Here is a 13,991-nt window from a genome sequence, read left to right on the forward strand (position 1 = left end):
CTCGTTCGCATATTAAATCGACCAATCGCAATGGCCCTCATTTCTCTACTATGCAAATTAAATTATAAAAAAATAATATATCGCTTTAAAAATCTTCAAACTGAAAAGCTACGTCATATTGTTTGTATTTTGTTTTATTATTATTTTATATTTTCTTTCTCTCTTTTTTTTTTTAGGTGGGAGAGCAATTCGCATAAATAATGATGATGCGCCAATTTCATTTTGGTCTATTCAGCCATTTGATTTGTTCATTTTGCATGCATTTTATGAATTCGGAATTCGGAATCATCATCTCTTGTGCTTGGCCATTCAAACTGGATGCGCCTGGATGCGCAGCTGGAAAATGTGCGCGTTGCCTTTGTCAATAGGAATTAGCCAGAGCGACAGCCAGAGTCATCGAGGAGTTTTATTTAAAGTTGATTTTATTTATTTTGCATTCATCTGCCAGCACAGAGGCAGAGGCCAAGACGAGGGCCATGACAGCTGGCAGGGCAAAGAGTGAAGGGCAGCAGTCAGGGCATTTCCATTTGACTTGGCTCTGACTGACTTGCATAACATCTTCAGCCATCGTCTTTTGTGGTTTGCGTTTGTCATTAGACAACGTCTAGACCAAAATTTTACCAGCCCAGGTCCCCGATTCCGTCTTTGTCTTCATCCTAGTCATCGATAGCTATGGCAGACGCATGTCCTCAGCCAAAGAACTTGGCAACACAATTTGGCCAGGGGCAAACACATACATACATACATACATATATCGAAATTGGCAACGTTTGTGCATGTGACTGACTGAATGCCAAAAGCATTCCCCACTCTCTGCTGGCTCTGCTGCTCCTCATCTGCCATTGACTTACTTTTATGCTAAACAGAACCAATATCTTGAAGATATAGCTATATATGCATGCGAGACTCTCTCTCAATACCCTACGGAGCGGTTGCTGACTTTTGATTTATTTGGAGCTCAACTTTGACTATTCAAAGCTATTATGTATATATATTATATATTATGTATATATATTATATATTATTGGAAATTATATGTATGTCGAATTGCTAAGAATTTATATATTATATATATTAGTTATTGGAAATTAGATATATTTCATCTTACAAATATGAGTTTATACTGCGAAATTACACGCAGAGTTGCTTTCTAAGTTTCCTAATTTATGATTGGCCACGTTTGAGGCAGAGAGTCTTTAGACAGTGCTGATAGCCGATGATTGGCTCTCACTGTTGCAGTAGTATTAGTGTGAGAGCTTGCACACATATTATCCGAATGAGTTTGCGTCCTAGCTGCACGCTATTCGCATATATATATGCGTGGGAGAGAGAGAAAGAGATAGACACATAACTATTGCTGAGCTTGCTGTCGGGCGTTGCTGAGTGAGAGCGAGATGGCTATTGAGCACGTTCGGACAGAGCAGGAAGAGACTTAAACAACAAACTTATTAAGCTGACTTGCTCTACTTATTTCTCTCCGGCTACGCTTTAAATTAAAGTTTAGTTTTCAAGGTTTTAATGTATCCTATTAAAAATGCATTAAATATACTTATTACATATGATATTAACAATTTCGATTTGTATGATTGCTGCAATTCATTTAATTTACAAGCTATGGTGATTGAAATAAGTATTTGACGCTCAAGTACAAGACATTAAAATGATCTTATTGCATTGGTATACCATGAATATTTAAAGAGTATTAAAATATACACTTGAATACATTTCCGGGTTTGCATCTTTTATTTTTATTGCACGGATGACGTTGACGACGGCAATAATTTTTCGACATTGTGTTGGCAATTTGTTAGCCACGGGGCCAATAAATTTGGCCAAATATGCACCATAAAAAGAAGATAGAAAAAGATAGAGAGTGGTGTGTAAGAGAGAGAGAGAGAGAGAGAGAGAGAGAGAGAGAGGAAGACAATGAAACCAGTGTTGCCAGGTTTTGAGACATAAAAATAGCAAAATCGTCTCTAAAAAATAGCTGAAAATAGCTAAACAAATTTTAAAATAGCTTACAAAATAGCTGAAACCTTTATGCATTATGCATTTACTTTAAATTTTATTTTTAAATGTTATTTAATAATGTTACAATTTGGTCCACATCCAAATCATCATCAGAATTATATTTTTGATTAACTGGAATCATTTTTAAATATTTGGAAGGCACGGTATAATCATGGCAGCATTTGCCATTGCTGCGCAAGAAGAATTAGCGATGGTATAAATTCACAACTAGTGATGGTATAAGTACGACAAAGTCGTGGTGGTAGTATCGCGCAGATCATTACGTACAATTTGGGACTTAATCGAAAAATGTTTTTTTTTTTTTTGCTTTAAATACTAAAATCAAATTCAAAATATTCGTTTGTAAAATAGCTAAATTTATAGCTAATAGCATTTTCAAAATTTTCATAGCATTTAGGGTTCAAAAATAGCTAAAAATGCTATTAAATAGCTAATCTGGCAACACTGAATGAAACGAGAGAGAGAGAGAGAGAGATTCGAAAACCTATGCACTTTATAATGAAATAAATTGACTTTCATGAAGGCAGTATCAATATGGAAGCCAAAGCAAATAAATCGCAACTTTGAGCGCAAATTAAAATTGTATTGGGGGCGTGGCGGGCATGCTGGACCTCTGCTCGGTTGGGGCACATAAAAGGGCAAACGCTTTGGTTCGCCGCTCAATTTGCAATAATGCCGCACATCCAGTTTCATTTCAATTGCAACAATTTCGGACAGAGCCAAAAAAAAGAAAGATATAAAATGTATATATATATATATATTTGTTGATATATGAATAAGTATTGGCTGTACTCGTATATGGCTAAACTTCAATTTCATTCCATGCTATGTGTGTGAGTGTGTGTGTTGCTTGTTTTTCAGCTGTAAAATGCATTTCACATTTTATTGTGCACTCAATCAAAAATCCATTTCCGTTTGCCGTTTGTGCGAACGCCCGACTCTACCAGCTCTACTTCGCACTCCCTGACACCGCGACATGGACGCATTCACGGACTCCTGGCACGGTGCTTGTTTATTCGAAAAATATGCCTGCACGTGTGAGTACCGGAGGCTGCCTGGATGAGTGAATTGCTGAACTGAAACGAGGCGTCAGTCAGCCAGTCAGCCAGGCGGCCAGCCGGCCAGCCGGTCGATGGTAGAGCTAACTGGCATTGGCATCCAAAGTTTGATAATTGAGTTGAAGCTGCTCGCGTTGCTCGCGCTGAAGTCGTGTCATCATCGCCGGCTTTTACCAATATTGCAATAACAGAGCACTGGGCTTCCATATAAATCGCGTATATGCGATTGCCTGGAACCCGTCCGCAGCCCCCCTCCACAGCTGTGCCCGCTGCACGTGCCAAAGCCATCCAAATCAAACGGCAGCTGTAGCCCATCCTCCTGGCGATTCTTTGACTTTTTTGAGTTTGATGAAACGCGGCCCCCAGGGCCATTCGGTTTATTGGAGTCCAAAAGGGAGCATCTCTTTCACCTGCTGGCAAAGCAAATAGAGATAGTTATGAAAATGCCATATCGCTTAGACTTTCCTTTGAAATCTACAATAACCAGTGTTGGATAGCTGAAAAAATATACCTGTGCTGTATAGCTGGAAGACTTTTTAATATATTCTGGTTGTGTCGTCTATGGCAGAGCAGTTCTATACGTTGAAATGCCCAGAGGACAGTGTTGGAAAAGCAATGTTTAAGGCATTCCAAAAGAAAAGTATCTATGGACATAATGTATATTTAAAGCTTTTTCCTTAGCTCTAAATCTATAATAAATGCCTAGATAAAAGCCAACTCGATAAACAATTTAAGTCTAGAACTTTTCTTTTCTCATAGATAGAACATATGTCCATGTCGTTCTTAATTTAACTCCAGGCCTCACCTAAATGTGACTGAATATATTCTACATATCGCCCATTTCAATTACTCTCGGCCTGTACAAATTACCCAACTTAAAGAACTCATTAATTTAACTACACGCATCTTTATAACTCGACGAAGCTTTTTCTTCTTTGCTGTTCTTTTCTCTTGTGTTGCGCTTCGCTTCGAATTTCATTTTTATACACGTTCATGAGTTGAAAAAGAGTATATTGGTTGATTAAGAGATTACTGAGATTGAGACTTTTGAATGAAATTTTATTTTGTATAAATTTTTTTATTAGTTAGAATTTTTTATTTAGTCTATAATTTGTATATATAAATTATATTTTATTTTTAAATTATGCACACGTATGGAATAGTCAGTTACGCCCGACTGCGGCGTTCTTCCATGTTTCTTATTTTTTTTTGGCAGTTTGTTTGGTCCTTTGCCTCTGCTGACATGACATGAACTGTAGTTTATTTATTATTTGCTCTGATGCTTTCTCTTCTTCTAGCATTTTTTGTGACGCTGCTTGTTTCTCTTAATTTTGTTTATATCACTCTGACGCATGTTAGCTACTGTGTACGTATATGTCAGCATATGGATGTAGATTTGTGTGTGTGTGTGTGTGTCTGTGTGTACGTGTCTCCTGTAGTTTATTGTCAATTGTTTGTGGCATTTATTTCGCAATTGCTGTTCATTTTTTTCCCACTCTCGGCATGTGCACTGTTTTTGCTGTTCATTTATTTATTTATTTGATTAGTTTTTATTGCTACACAATTTTGACATTTGCCTGGTATAAAGAAGCGACTGCATTGCAGTTGAGCTTCATAACTAATGCGACAATCCAAACAGAATATAATTTGCTCTAGTTTTCGATTAGGCAAGTCAATAAGAAATTCGTTTCCACACATTTGCTCACTTTTATTCAGTTTGTTGAAAACTTCTTCTTCTTCTTCTGCATGTTTGTTTTTTCCATTTTCTTTGCATTACAGTTTTCGCCCCAAATCCTTGGCCTAGCTCTACGAATCGCAACCCCTTTTTGGCATTTACATACCCGTATTGTCAACCAATTCACGCATAGAGCTACTCCGTCCACAGCTTTAGCTAAAGACTGCGGTTATTTGGCCATAAATTTTACGTACCATGGTCTATTAACTGAACGCTTCATTCTCCCCCATGCTCGGGCATGAGTCATGCGTTCTCTGTGGATCCCACCCCCTGCTTCCCCTTTGTCTTAATTTGTGCAAGGTTTATCTATGAATCTGATGGCGCACAAATCAAAATACTCGTTTATATCCCATACAAAGTAGCTGGAGCCAAGTTCGTGCTTCCGCCAGTGAATAGCGAGCTTCATTTGGCCGCTTATCTATCAGATGTGGAAATTGAATTTCACCACACACGCACACACACACACACACACATGGTCGAAATGGCTACAGAGAATGGGAATGGGTATGGGTGTGGGCATGGGCATGAGTCTATAGATAATTGCATGATAACAGGCTAATTTTCAATTAGCGCCATTTTGATAAGCTCACATAAATTAAGTATTCTTTTCGCCTGCTGCTCGCAACAAATTGCGAATCGTCTTTTGTTTGTGTGGCATAAGTAGATGCGCTCTTCCGCTTCTGGCATTGTTTCCGCCTAGATGCTGGTCGATAGAGAGAGAGAGAGAGAGAGAAAAAAACGTGACTAGTTTATTGATTTGATCGAAACTACGCCAAACATAAATTAATAATAATACGAGCATTGACCAAGTAACAATTTGCTATGCTCTGCAAAATGCTTTTAAGCAGCCCTCGGATTCGGAGTCGAGAAACCCAACCAACTAAAAGTCAAACACTTGAGCTGCCCTGCCTGTTGCCTCGCCTCCTGCTGACTACGTGTTGGCCATTTTGACGTCGTCGTTGTCGTTGTCGTTGCCGTTGTCGAGGTCCTTCGAAACCTGCTCCATATAAAATTCCAATCATACTTGACCAAAAGCAAAACACTGGAGAATACGTAAACCCTGCCCAGCCCCATCTTTATCTTACCCCCTCTCCCAAAAAGAGTAGGAAAGTTAAGTGAAGTGCGGCGCTTAAGCCAAAGGCATTGAACGGGTGGCTGAGCTCCGTTCGATTTTGGCTTGGAGTCTCTGCTGCTCCTGGCAGCAGTCAGCAAAAATTTTCTGCTACACTTTCGCCAATAACTTGCCGTTGCTTAACGTTATATTTTATTGATACACTGGCCAGCAGCAGAAAGAGTTGCTAGTTGGGCTAAATGGATAGCTGAAATGCTCAACTAGATGATGTTTAGCTTTTTCACAATCCTTATCATTGAATGTGAGTCAGAGGCAGAGGCGGTCGGAATGAGCGAGCTATCTATCTCCAGCTTCATTGGAGTTTTCCTCTCTTCACTCATACCTCGAAGTATGTCTATCATTTCTCACCTCGAAAGAGTATCTCTGGTTCAGCTTGATTTTGCGTTGCATTTTTCTGGTTGCTTTGCTAAACTTTGGTCCAGCAACTTGACTGCCAAATGGCCCCGCGCCGCATCGTTGCATTTATTGGTGTGCTGGGGCTTATTTCCAGTGCACACAATTTTCGACAGATTTTCAAAATAGTTTCCGCTGCATAGGTAAAATGCAGCTGGGGACTTGGCAGCAGCTCCAATGCCAACTCCAGCTCCAACTCCAACTCCCACTACAACTTCAACTTCAGTTTGCAATCTTTGCGGTTAGCTTTTGTGAGAGGCGGAGGCGGAGGCGTAGGGCTGGCAAAGGGAGGCGTGGAGCTGAAATTTCTTTTCACTTTTCAAACATTAACCTTTAAACACTTTGTGAAGGGCGCCGCTGCTGTTGTCGTGCAGGTTGTCACAGCTTAATCGATTTGAAGAAAAGTTTGATGTCGTTTTCTACCTCTTCATGTTACTTTTATTTTCACGCCCCATTTGTTGGGAAGCGCTTACGGTAAATTGCAAAGGAAAATCCGTAGTCGTTGTCGTTGTCGTAATCGAGCTCCACGGCGTGCAATGATAAACTTTCGACACATTTTTCATTTATTTTCAGCACCTTTGATTGATATATTGAACACTTGGCGCCCAACTTAAGCAACCGTCTTTGGCTCAAATGGCTGCGCTGCGCAGCGCAGCTGTTTATTCGACGGAAGCTCGCCCCAGCTGGCGACCATTGTGCGAGCATTTCCGCCGGATGTCAAGAGGTGGGCGAGCTGAGGCATGGCACCCGATGGTGTTCCTCAATGTCAACTGCTGGCACAAAGGTGACGGACGACTCTGCTCGAGTGCCGGCTTACAGTTCAAATAAAACTCTGAATTTTATGTATAGCCAGAGGAATGCCAACTTGGAAAGCAAAGAGAAGTTAGCACTCCAGATCGTAGGGGGAGAAACAAATGCTGCGCATAAAGCAAACCTCTAAACAGAATATAAATCTGGTCAGAAACTTCCGCATATAACAAGCTATAGCTATAAATAAGCAAATATCATTAAACTAAGGCAACTAACTATTCGTGCTCCCTGTTGCTGGTGCTGCAGCTGGTCTCTGCTCCAATCCCATAACAAGTATAAAATGCTTGCCATTCAAGGCAATTGCCCAACTAGTAACAAAACACACACAGCACAGCACAGCACAGCACAAACAACAACAGCAATTGCTACCGGTAACAGGCAAAAAGGAAATAAGACAGTCAACTAAACAAAGCGAAAAGATGTGCCAGGACATGGCCAGGGCAAGGCGAAGCCAGGACAGGACGATGTCGATGCGAAGGGGCAACTTTTCATAAACATTATTAACAATTATTGTTGTTAGCAGAAGTTGCCTGAATGGCTGGATGGTGTTGCTTGTCGCGTGCAGCCAACAAAGTCCTTTTGGGCTAACACACAGACACGCACACGCACACAGACTACACAGCTGTGGAGTAGGCGAAGTTATAAGCACGGCAAAAGTTGATAAGAATGAGCCATAGACGTCGTCAGGCAGCTACTTTCAGCTGCGAGTTCTTAACACGGCTGCTTTGTGCATTTTTTATAAACTAACGCGACGCAGACGTAGACGTAGATGACTCCTCAGTTTGTTACAAGATGGTATACCTGCACTTTATATTAAATTGGGAGCATTTATTAAATAGAGAATTTGCAAATTACAGAAATATAGAAATATAGTTATACCGATATATAGATACAGATACAGATACAGATACAGATACAGATACAGATACAGATACAGATACAGATACAGATACAGATACAGATACAGATACAGATACAGATACAGATACAGATACAGATACAGATACAGATACAGATACAGATACAGATACAGATACAGATACAGATACAGATACAGATACAGATACAGATACAGATACAGATACAGATACAGATACAGATACAGATACAGATACAGATACAGATACAGATACAGATACAGATACAGATACAGATACAGATACAGATACAGATACAGATACAGATACAGATACAGATACAGATACAGATACAGATACAGATACAGATACAGATACAGATACAGATAGACAACAACTTATTCAGCGAACGAATATACTCGCTTCACTTCGCGAACGAGTAGCAGGAAGCGGCGACTGCAGACAAGGCTCCAGCTTTTATTTTTGTTGCTGGCATTCGCTTGCTGCACATACTTCAAATAGTCTTATGGAAGCTGCTGCCGACGCCATTGTAAAGTTCATAAAGTTGCGACGAAAAACGCCCACAGGTTGGCCACGTTCAGCGGAGGCTTTTGTAGCCATTGCTCATACGCCACGTTGGACGCAGCAGAATGAGCAATATATAGAGATAGATATAGATGGAGCGAAACTTGGCTAGTGGATTTTTTTCTTTCCTTCCTTTTTTTTCATCACTTTTTCTTGTGGCGACTGGCGAGGGCAAGCTGGAAAGTATTGCGGGAAAGTTTAATTGAGAAAGTTGAGGAATTTCAATTAACTGAGGATATTTGTTATTTTTATTTCGGCAGCGCCTGTCCTGCTCCACCCTCGTCTAGGTATTTCGTGTGTTGAGTCATGTGTGCTATTGGCTGGCAAGACTTCTCTCTGTTTATTACGTCTAGCCCCGCGCTTAATATGCCATTAAGCAGCAGCCGCAGTAGATTAGCTGGCAGTGCTTAAATCATTTAAAGAAGCGGAGTGTAGCAATTAAACAGATTCGTAGACAGAACAGCAGCCCAACTACAAGCGGCTGTGATTATAGTTTACATATAAATATTTAATAATACGTAGCCGAGCGGACTCAGCGAAATGAAATACAAATTGCTCTTCTGTCTGACTCTGAAGCTAATCACATCAGCTACAGCTAAGTGAGACTACAGAATGGCAGAATTGTTTGGTTTATCTGTAAGCTGTTAAGGTGGCCGTTGCTATGGTCTGTGGCGGCCACCATTCAATCAATCAATTGTAAATCACGCTGCACACCTGCTCCTCGGCGCCAGGTAATGTTGACAAGTCATGTAAGTCCTGTGTTGTTTAATTATTGGGCTCGTGTCTGTTGGCTTACCAATAAAGCGTTAACCGCTAACGAGTTAAGTGCTTTCGAGTGCTCGCTGAGCCTTGACCGCAGCCGCGGAGCAGTAAGTCGCAGCACAGAGGCAGATAGAGAGAGAGGGATGGAGATAGACGGAGACAGAGAGAGAGCGCTGACGTTTCCTTGATGAGTTGTTGACCAAAGTCATTACATGAATGGCTGAGGATGTGGGCTGATGAATGCTTACTTCCTTTGACCTCAATCAAAATTGACTTCACTTTAGTAAATTCATGTATATAAATATATGTGCGTATATATGTAGAGGTCGCTGAATTATATAGGTTATTTTGCCATTTGTTTGGGTGGTCACACATTTATTAATATTTTCTGTAGTCCCCTTGTAGTTTCAAAAATCCACTGAATCAACATTCGAGAGAAAGAAACTAGTTAATATTTTTTGATATGAATTCAACTCTTATTTTATATTATATTATATTATATATTATAGTAATATTATTCCTAAAAAGCTCATTAGAGTTACTGATTGGGTCGTATCCTGCCCTTAGTCGATCAGGACTATATACAATCTATGAAGATCTCCATTATATTTGTAATTTCCACTTTCAATGGTCTCAGTGCAGCAAAATAGTGCGTTATCCTTAAAGCTTTAGGTAGACTAAATAAGCTAGTTGCCTACTGTCAACCACATGACTGCTTGAAGCCGCAAATCCCAGCTCCAAGTCGCGCGGATGAAATGGGGAGGGAGAGAAAGAGAGCCAAAGAGATAGAAGCAATGTAGATACTGCTAACATGCAATCACGCTGACAGACTCTTTTAAGTAAAAAATGCACAGGTAAGGAAGAGAAAATAATCCCTGCACAGGCAGTGCAACTTTTAAGCAGCAGACACACACACACACACACAGGCACACATAGACATAAACACACACAGAGACATATAGTATTACTTGATCCGTGCTACTTAAGAAAAACTAAGTGAAGCATATAAGTAGAAACTAATTTTCAAGCTGATGTAGCAGCAGTGAAAAAGACGCTGCAACGACAATAACAGTAAAATGTTGTGGAGCGTCGACAGAGGAGAGAGAGAGAGAGAGAGAGAGAGAGAGAGGCAGTGGCTGAGAGGGGAGAGCGGAGCAGACTGCAGCAACCATCAACAGCTGTCTCTTTGTACCATTGTCAGTCTAAGCTTGTGTGTGTGTACGCATCTTTATTTCGCTGTTTCGTATGTGTGTGTGTGTGTGTGTATTTGACGTCAGCTGCGCTTAATTTCAGCGCATTGCTGTTGAGTGCGTAATGCAGAGGTAATAAGAAAGCGCATTGCATACCTTTCAGATACCCTATGGCACCTGGAAGCTAGCGGCATTTTGATTTCAATTGATAAGCATAATACGATGTACTTAATAATAAATGTTTTTGATGGTTGAGTTAATCATTTCGAACAAAAGTTAGTACAGCTTGCTAATTCAATAAAAATGATGGAAATCTGCATAGGGTATCTGATAGTCAGTCACGCTCTGCGCCCTCTGTTTGTGGTCTTAGGGTAACAAAGTCAACAGACAAACGGGAAAGGCACTGGCTGACTGGCTGACTAGCTCTGATGAGTGTGGCAATGCCTTAAGTGCACCTCGCCAATGCTACACGAAAAGTTGCCTAAAACAATTGAAAATTATCTCACGTACGTGCGAAATTGCAAACGTATTGTGGGCGTGGCTGCGACGATATAACCACCCAGCCATCCATCTCGACTCTCCCTGGCTCTCCACAATAAATGGAAGCTTATAAGTCAAGTGAAAAGACGAACAAACAGAACCTGGCTCCAGGCACTGAAGGACTACGGGACAATTTCGGGACTGGATCGACTCACGCCGTCAAGCACCCAGTGAAAGAAGAAGAAGAAATAAAACTAGAAATAGCAATAGAGCTAGAAGTAATAACTGATTGCAAAATGCTTTATTGTGAGAGAGGGGGTGTGGCACATTCGACATTTTAAAAGCAATTGTATAGGGTGCCGAAGGCTTGAATGAGCAGCGAAAGGAAAGTGGAAGAGACGGAAATAATAAAATGAGATAGAAGGCCCGAATACCTTTGTTAAAGACAGATAATTATATATAAAACATATGGCTGCTCGATACATTACGTTATAGACATATCTTTATTATTTTTTTCCAGCAGAAAAAAAAACAGCTCAGCATCCGTGGTTAGTAATATGAGTATCAGTAAATCCTCGAAATGAGCAATCCCAGAATAAGGAACAAACTTCTGAATTATTTTGATCACAAGTATCTGACAGTCCGTGATTGAGGTAAATTTAAAACAGCTTCGTTGAATTTCATTTGATCATTTTTAGCAGATTGCGTGACGGATAACTACTCTAGTAGAAGGCATTACATATCTTGTTATTCAGCTATACTATCAGGACACACGACACGACAAGAATTGAACACGGTTTAGATGAAATACTCCGGCCCATTCAATCGCTTTTATTGCTTATCCATACTATAGCAAATGCTTGTCTTGGCCTTGAAACTCTTATCTTCATATGGGCATTACGTTAATTAGTTATGGTCAGCGTTTTGTGACCAAGTCATTAGTGGCATTACTATCCGTCACGGCTTTGTTTATATAGGATAAGTTCCGGATGATATGGCTCTTAATTTGATATACAGGCCCACTGCAGTTCTAAATATCTCTGACAAAAGTTTTTTATACATTAGTGCAGCGTTCATTCTCAAAAATGTAATTCAAAACTGTATTTTATTTTGGAAAAGACATATACATTCTTTATAATTTTGCAACACGTCCAGCAAAATATGCATTTGTATTGTCTTTGATTAAAAATATAAATGGGTAGCTTATCAAAAAGTTCTCGTATATAACAGATATGATGGTAGAAACAGGAACCATGTTTATTAACCATGTTTTTATTAACTTATCACTAAAAGATTTTTATACAAACCTTGAGCAGCTGAAGCTTCAGTGCCATTTTCACGAACCTCAATTGTGACCTTCTGAAAGACTTCGCTCACCCTTAGCGGAGTTTGAGAAATGGAGGAGATATTAGCACTATTCTGGAATATTTCGACGATGCCTACACTTTTAAAAATATCAGTGAAACTCCTTTGGAAGTCCAAATTAAATTTCGGAAATTCAACGTGGAATGCTCGGCTTTCTGTTGCTGATATGTCTTTGAGGGCTACCATATGCAAATTATTTTGTATTCCCACGAAGCCATTCGTAGTTCTAGGCAGTAGAATAAGCATGGATATCTTCGAGTTCATATAGGGTATTTCTAAAGCATCTGCATCTAATTTTTCTACATATTTGTAATTATAATAACCATCATTTGCCATTGTGTCCACTAATACTTCACTTGACGGCGTATAAAATGGTTTTTGTTTCGTGAGATTCGGGTTAAATAGATGTCTCCAAAATCCTTTAAAGTAAATGGCGTAATCAGGTAATCAAGTAATCAAATATTATAGTAGAATTGAGTCAGAGAATTTTTGAGGCTCCGAAGAGTTAAAAGATAATACCAAATTGTTGCATAGAAACTGAACCAACTGAGGTCCTCAGATTAATTGAGAAATATTTGTTACCTAAACAGATTTAGTGAACTTGAGTCACGGTGAGTTTGCCTGGCAGTCACTGGTTGCCTGGGTGCAGGAAATGCATTATCCACTTGAAAGTCAAGCTGAAAGGACTTGTGAATTGTGAGTTGGTTGTTGGGTGTGAATCAAGGCTACTTAAGCTGTTAGATGCCAAGCTGAAATGAGAACAGAGCGTGTGTGGTAGATATGGCGTTTGGAGTTCGTGTTTATTCACCCTAAAATCGAGCTAATTTTCGACACCTTTTGGGCCGTTGGGCGGCAATGGATGGAGATGCATTGCATGCGAACTATGGATACAACAAATCTAAACACAATCGCACTTTAACTCTAATGGGCGAACTTTAAGTGGGCCAAAGTTTTACCTGAGCATGGGTATCGTATGTGATTCGAGCCATAAAGATAACACACACACACTCACACACACATACACTGAATGCTGATAAAAATCCCCGCAGAGACACAAGTTTGTGGCGAAAGCTTTGAGGTGGGTGTGGCCGGATGATAAGAATTCGAAGGGAGAGTGTATATATGTATATGTGTATGTTTGTGTGTGTGTGTGTGTGTGTGTGTGTGAGTATCGGCAATCACTTTGGCAGTCACGTGCAGCTGCTTAGCATCTACCCCCATCCATTGTATCGCAGCGGCCCGCGTCACTTGCTCCATTAACAATAGACGCCGCTGCGATATCAGGCGGCATCGGATTTTGAACTCGCAATCTCAGTGATTGACATGCGGGTTGCAGACACTCGAAGCACTCGAACCATTCGAGTCAGCGGACGTGTAGGCCGCCAGACAAACACCAATAAAAGGGGTTTATTGTTTGGGCTTTAAGATGTAGTCTCTTCATATACTAATAGAGGCTCTAATTTCCTTACAATTCTGCACTGGTGGCATGAGGTAGTGCTACAATAGAGCTGTTAGAATCAGCGATACACTAGCTATAAGTCAATGCTTGCTGGATTTTCTTCGATGTCGATTTATAATATAGTTGAAGCAACA

General features: G+C 40.2%; 1 protein-coding gene and 1 long non-coding RNA gene across 3 annotated transcripts; both read right to left on the bottom strand.

Moving 5' to 3' along the window:
• Window positions 1-2,768: 2,768 nt before the first annotated feature.
• LOC122757574 lies at window positions 2,769-3,792 on the bottom strand. Of its 2 annotated transcripts, none has more exons than XR_006357656.1 (2): window positions 3,601-3,792; window positions 2,769-3,499 (listed from the first exon to the last, which is right to left on the bottom strand). It is a non-coding gene; the product is annotated as an uncharacterized LOC122757574 (long non-coding RNA). The 2 variants fall into 2 exon arrangements; XR_006357655.1 differs by having other exon boundaries at window positions 2,769-3,502.
• A 3,274-nt stretch (window positions 3,793-7,066) lies between these two features.
• LOC116804314 (serine protease inhibitor 27A-like) lies at window positions 7,067-12,828 on the bottom strand. Its single transcript, XM_032731048.2, has 2 exons — window positions 12,341-12,828; window positions 7,067-7,146 (listed from the first exon to the last, which is right to left on the bottom strand). The coding sequence occupies exons 1-2, from the start codon at window positions 12,732-12,734 to the stop codon at window positions 7,067-7,069; spliced, it is 474 nt and encodes a 157-aa protein (XP_032586939.2). The 5' UTR covers window positions 12,735-12,828.
• Window positions 12,829-13,991: the final 1,163 nt, after the last annotated feature.

This window comes from Drosophila mojavensis, unplaced genomic scaffold, assembly GCF_018153725.1.
Source record: "Drosophila mojavensis isolate 15081-1352.22 unplaced genomic scaffold, ASM1815372v1 contig_74, whole genome shotgun sequence".
NCBI classification, from domain to species: domain Eukaryota; kingdom Metazoa; phylum Arthropoda; class Insecta; order Diptera; family Drosophilidae; genus Drosophila; species Drosophila mojavensis.

What these genes read in the sequence shown, in the direction of transcription:
- LOC116804314 (XM_032731048.2), bottom strand. Translation starts at nt 12,734, where the DNA reads ATGGCAAATGATGGTTATTATAATTACAAATATGTAGAAAAATTAGAT. An exon ending in TGAAGCTTCAGCTGCTCAAG is followed by an intron (nt 7,147 to 12,340) that starts GTTTGTATAAAA and finishes GCACTCGAGCAG; the next exon opens with AGTCGTCCGTCACCTTTGTG.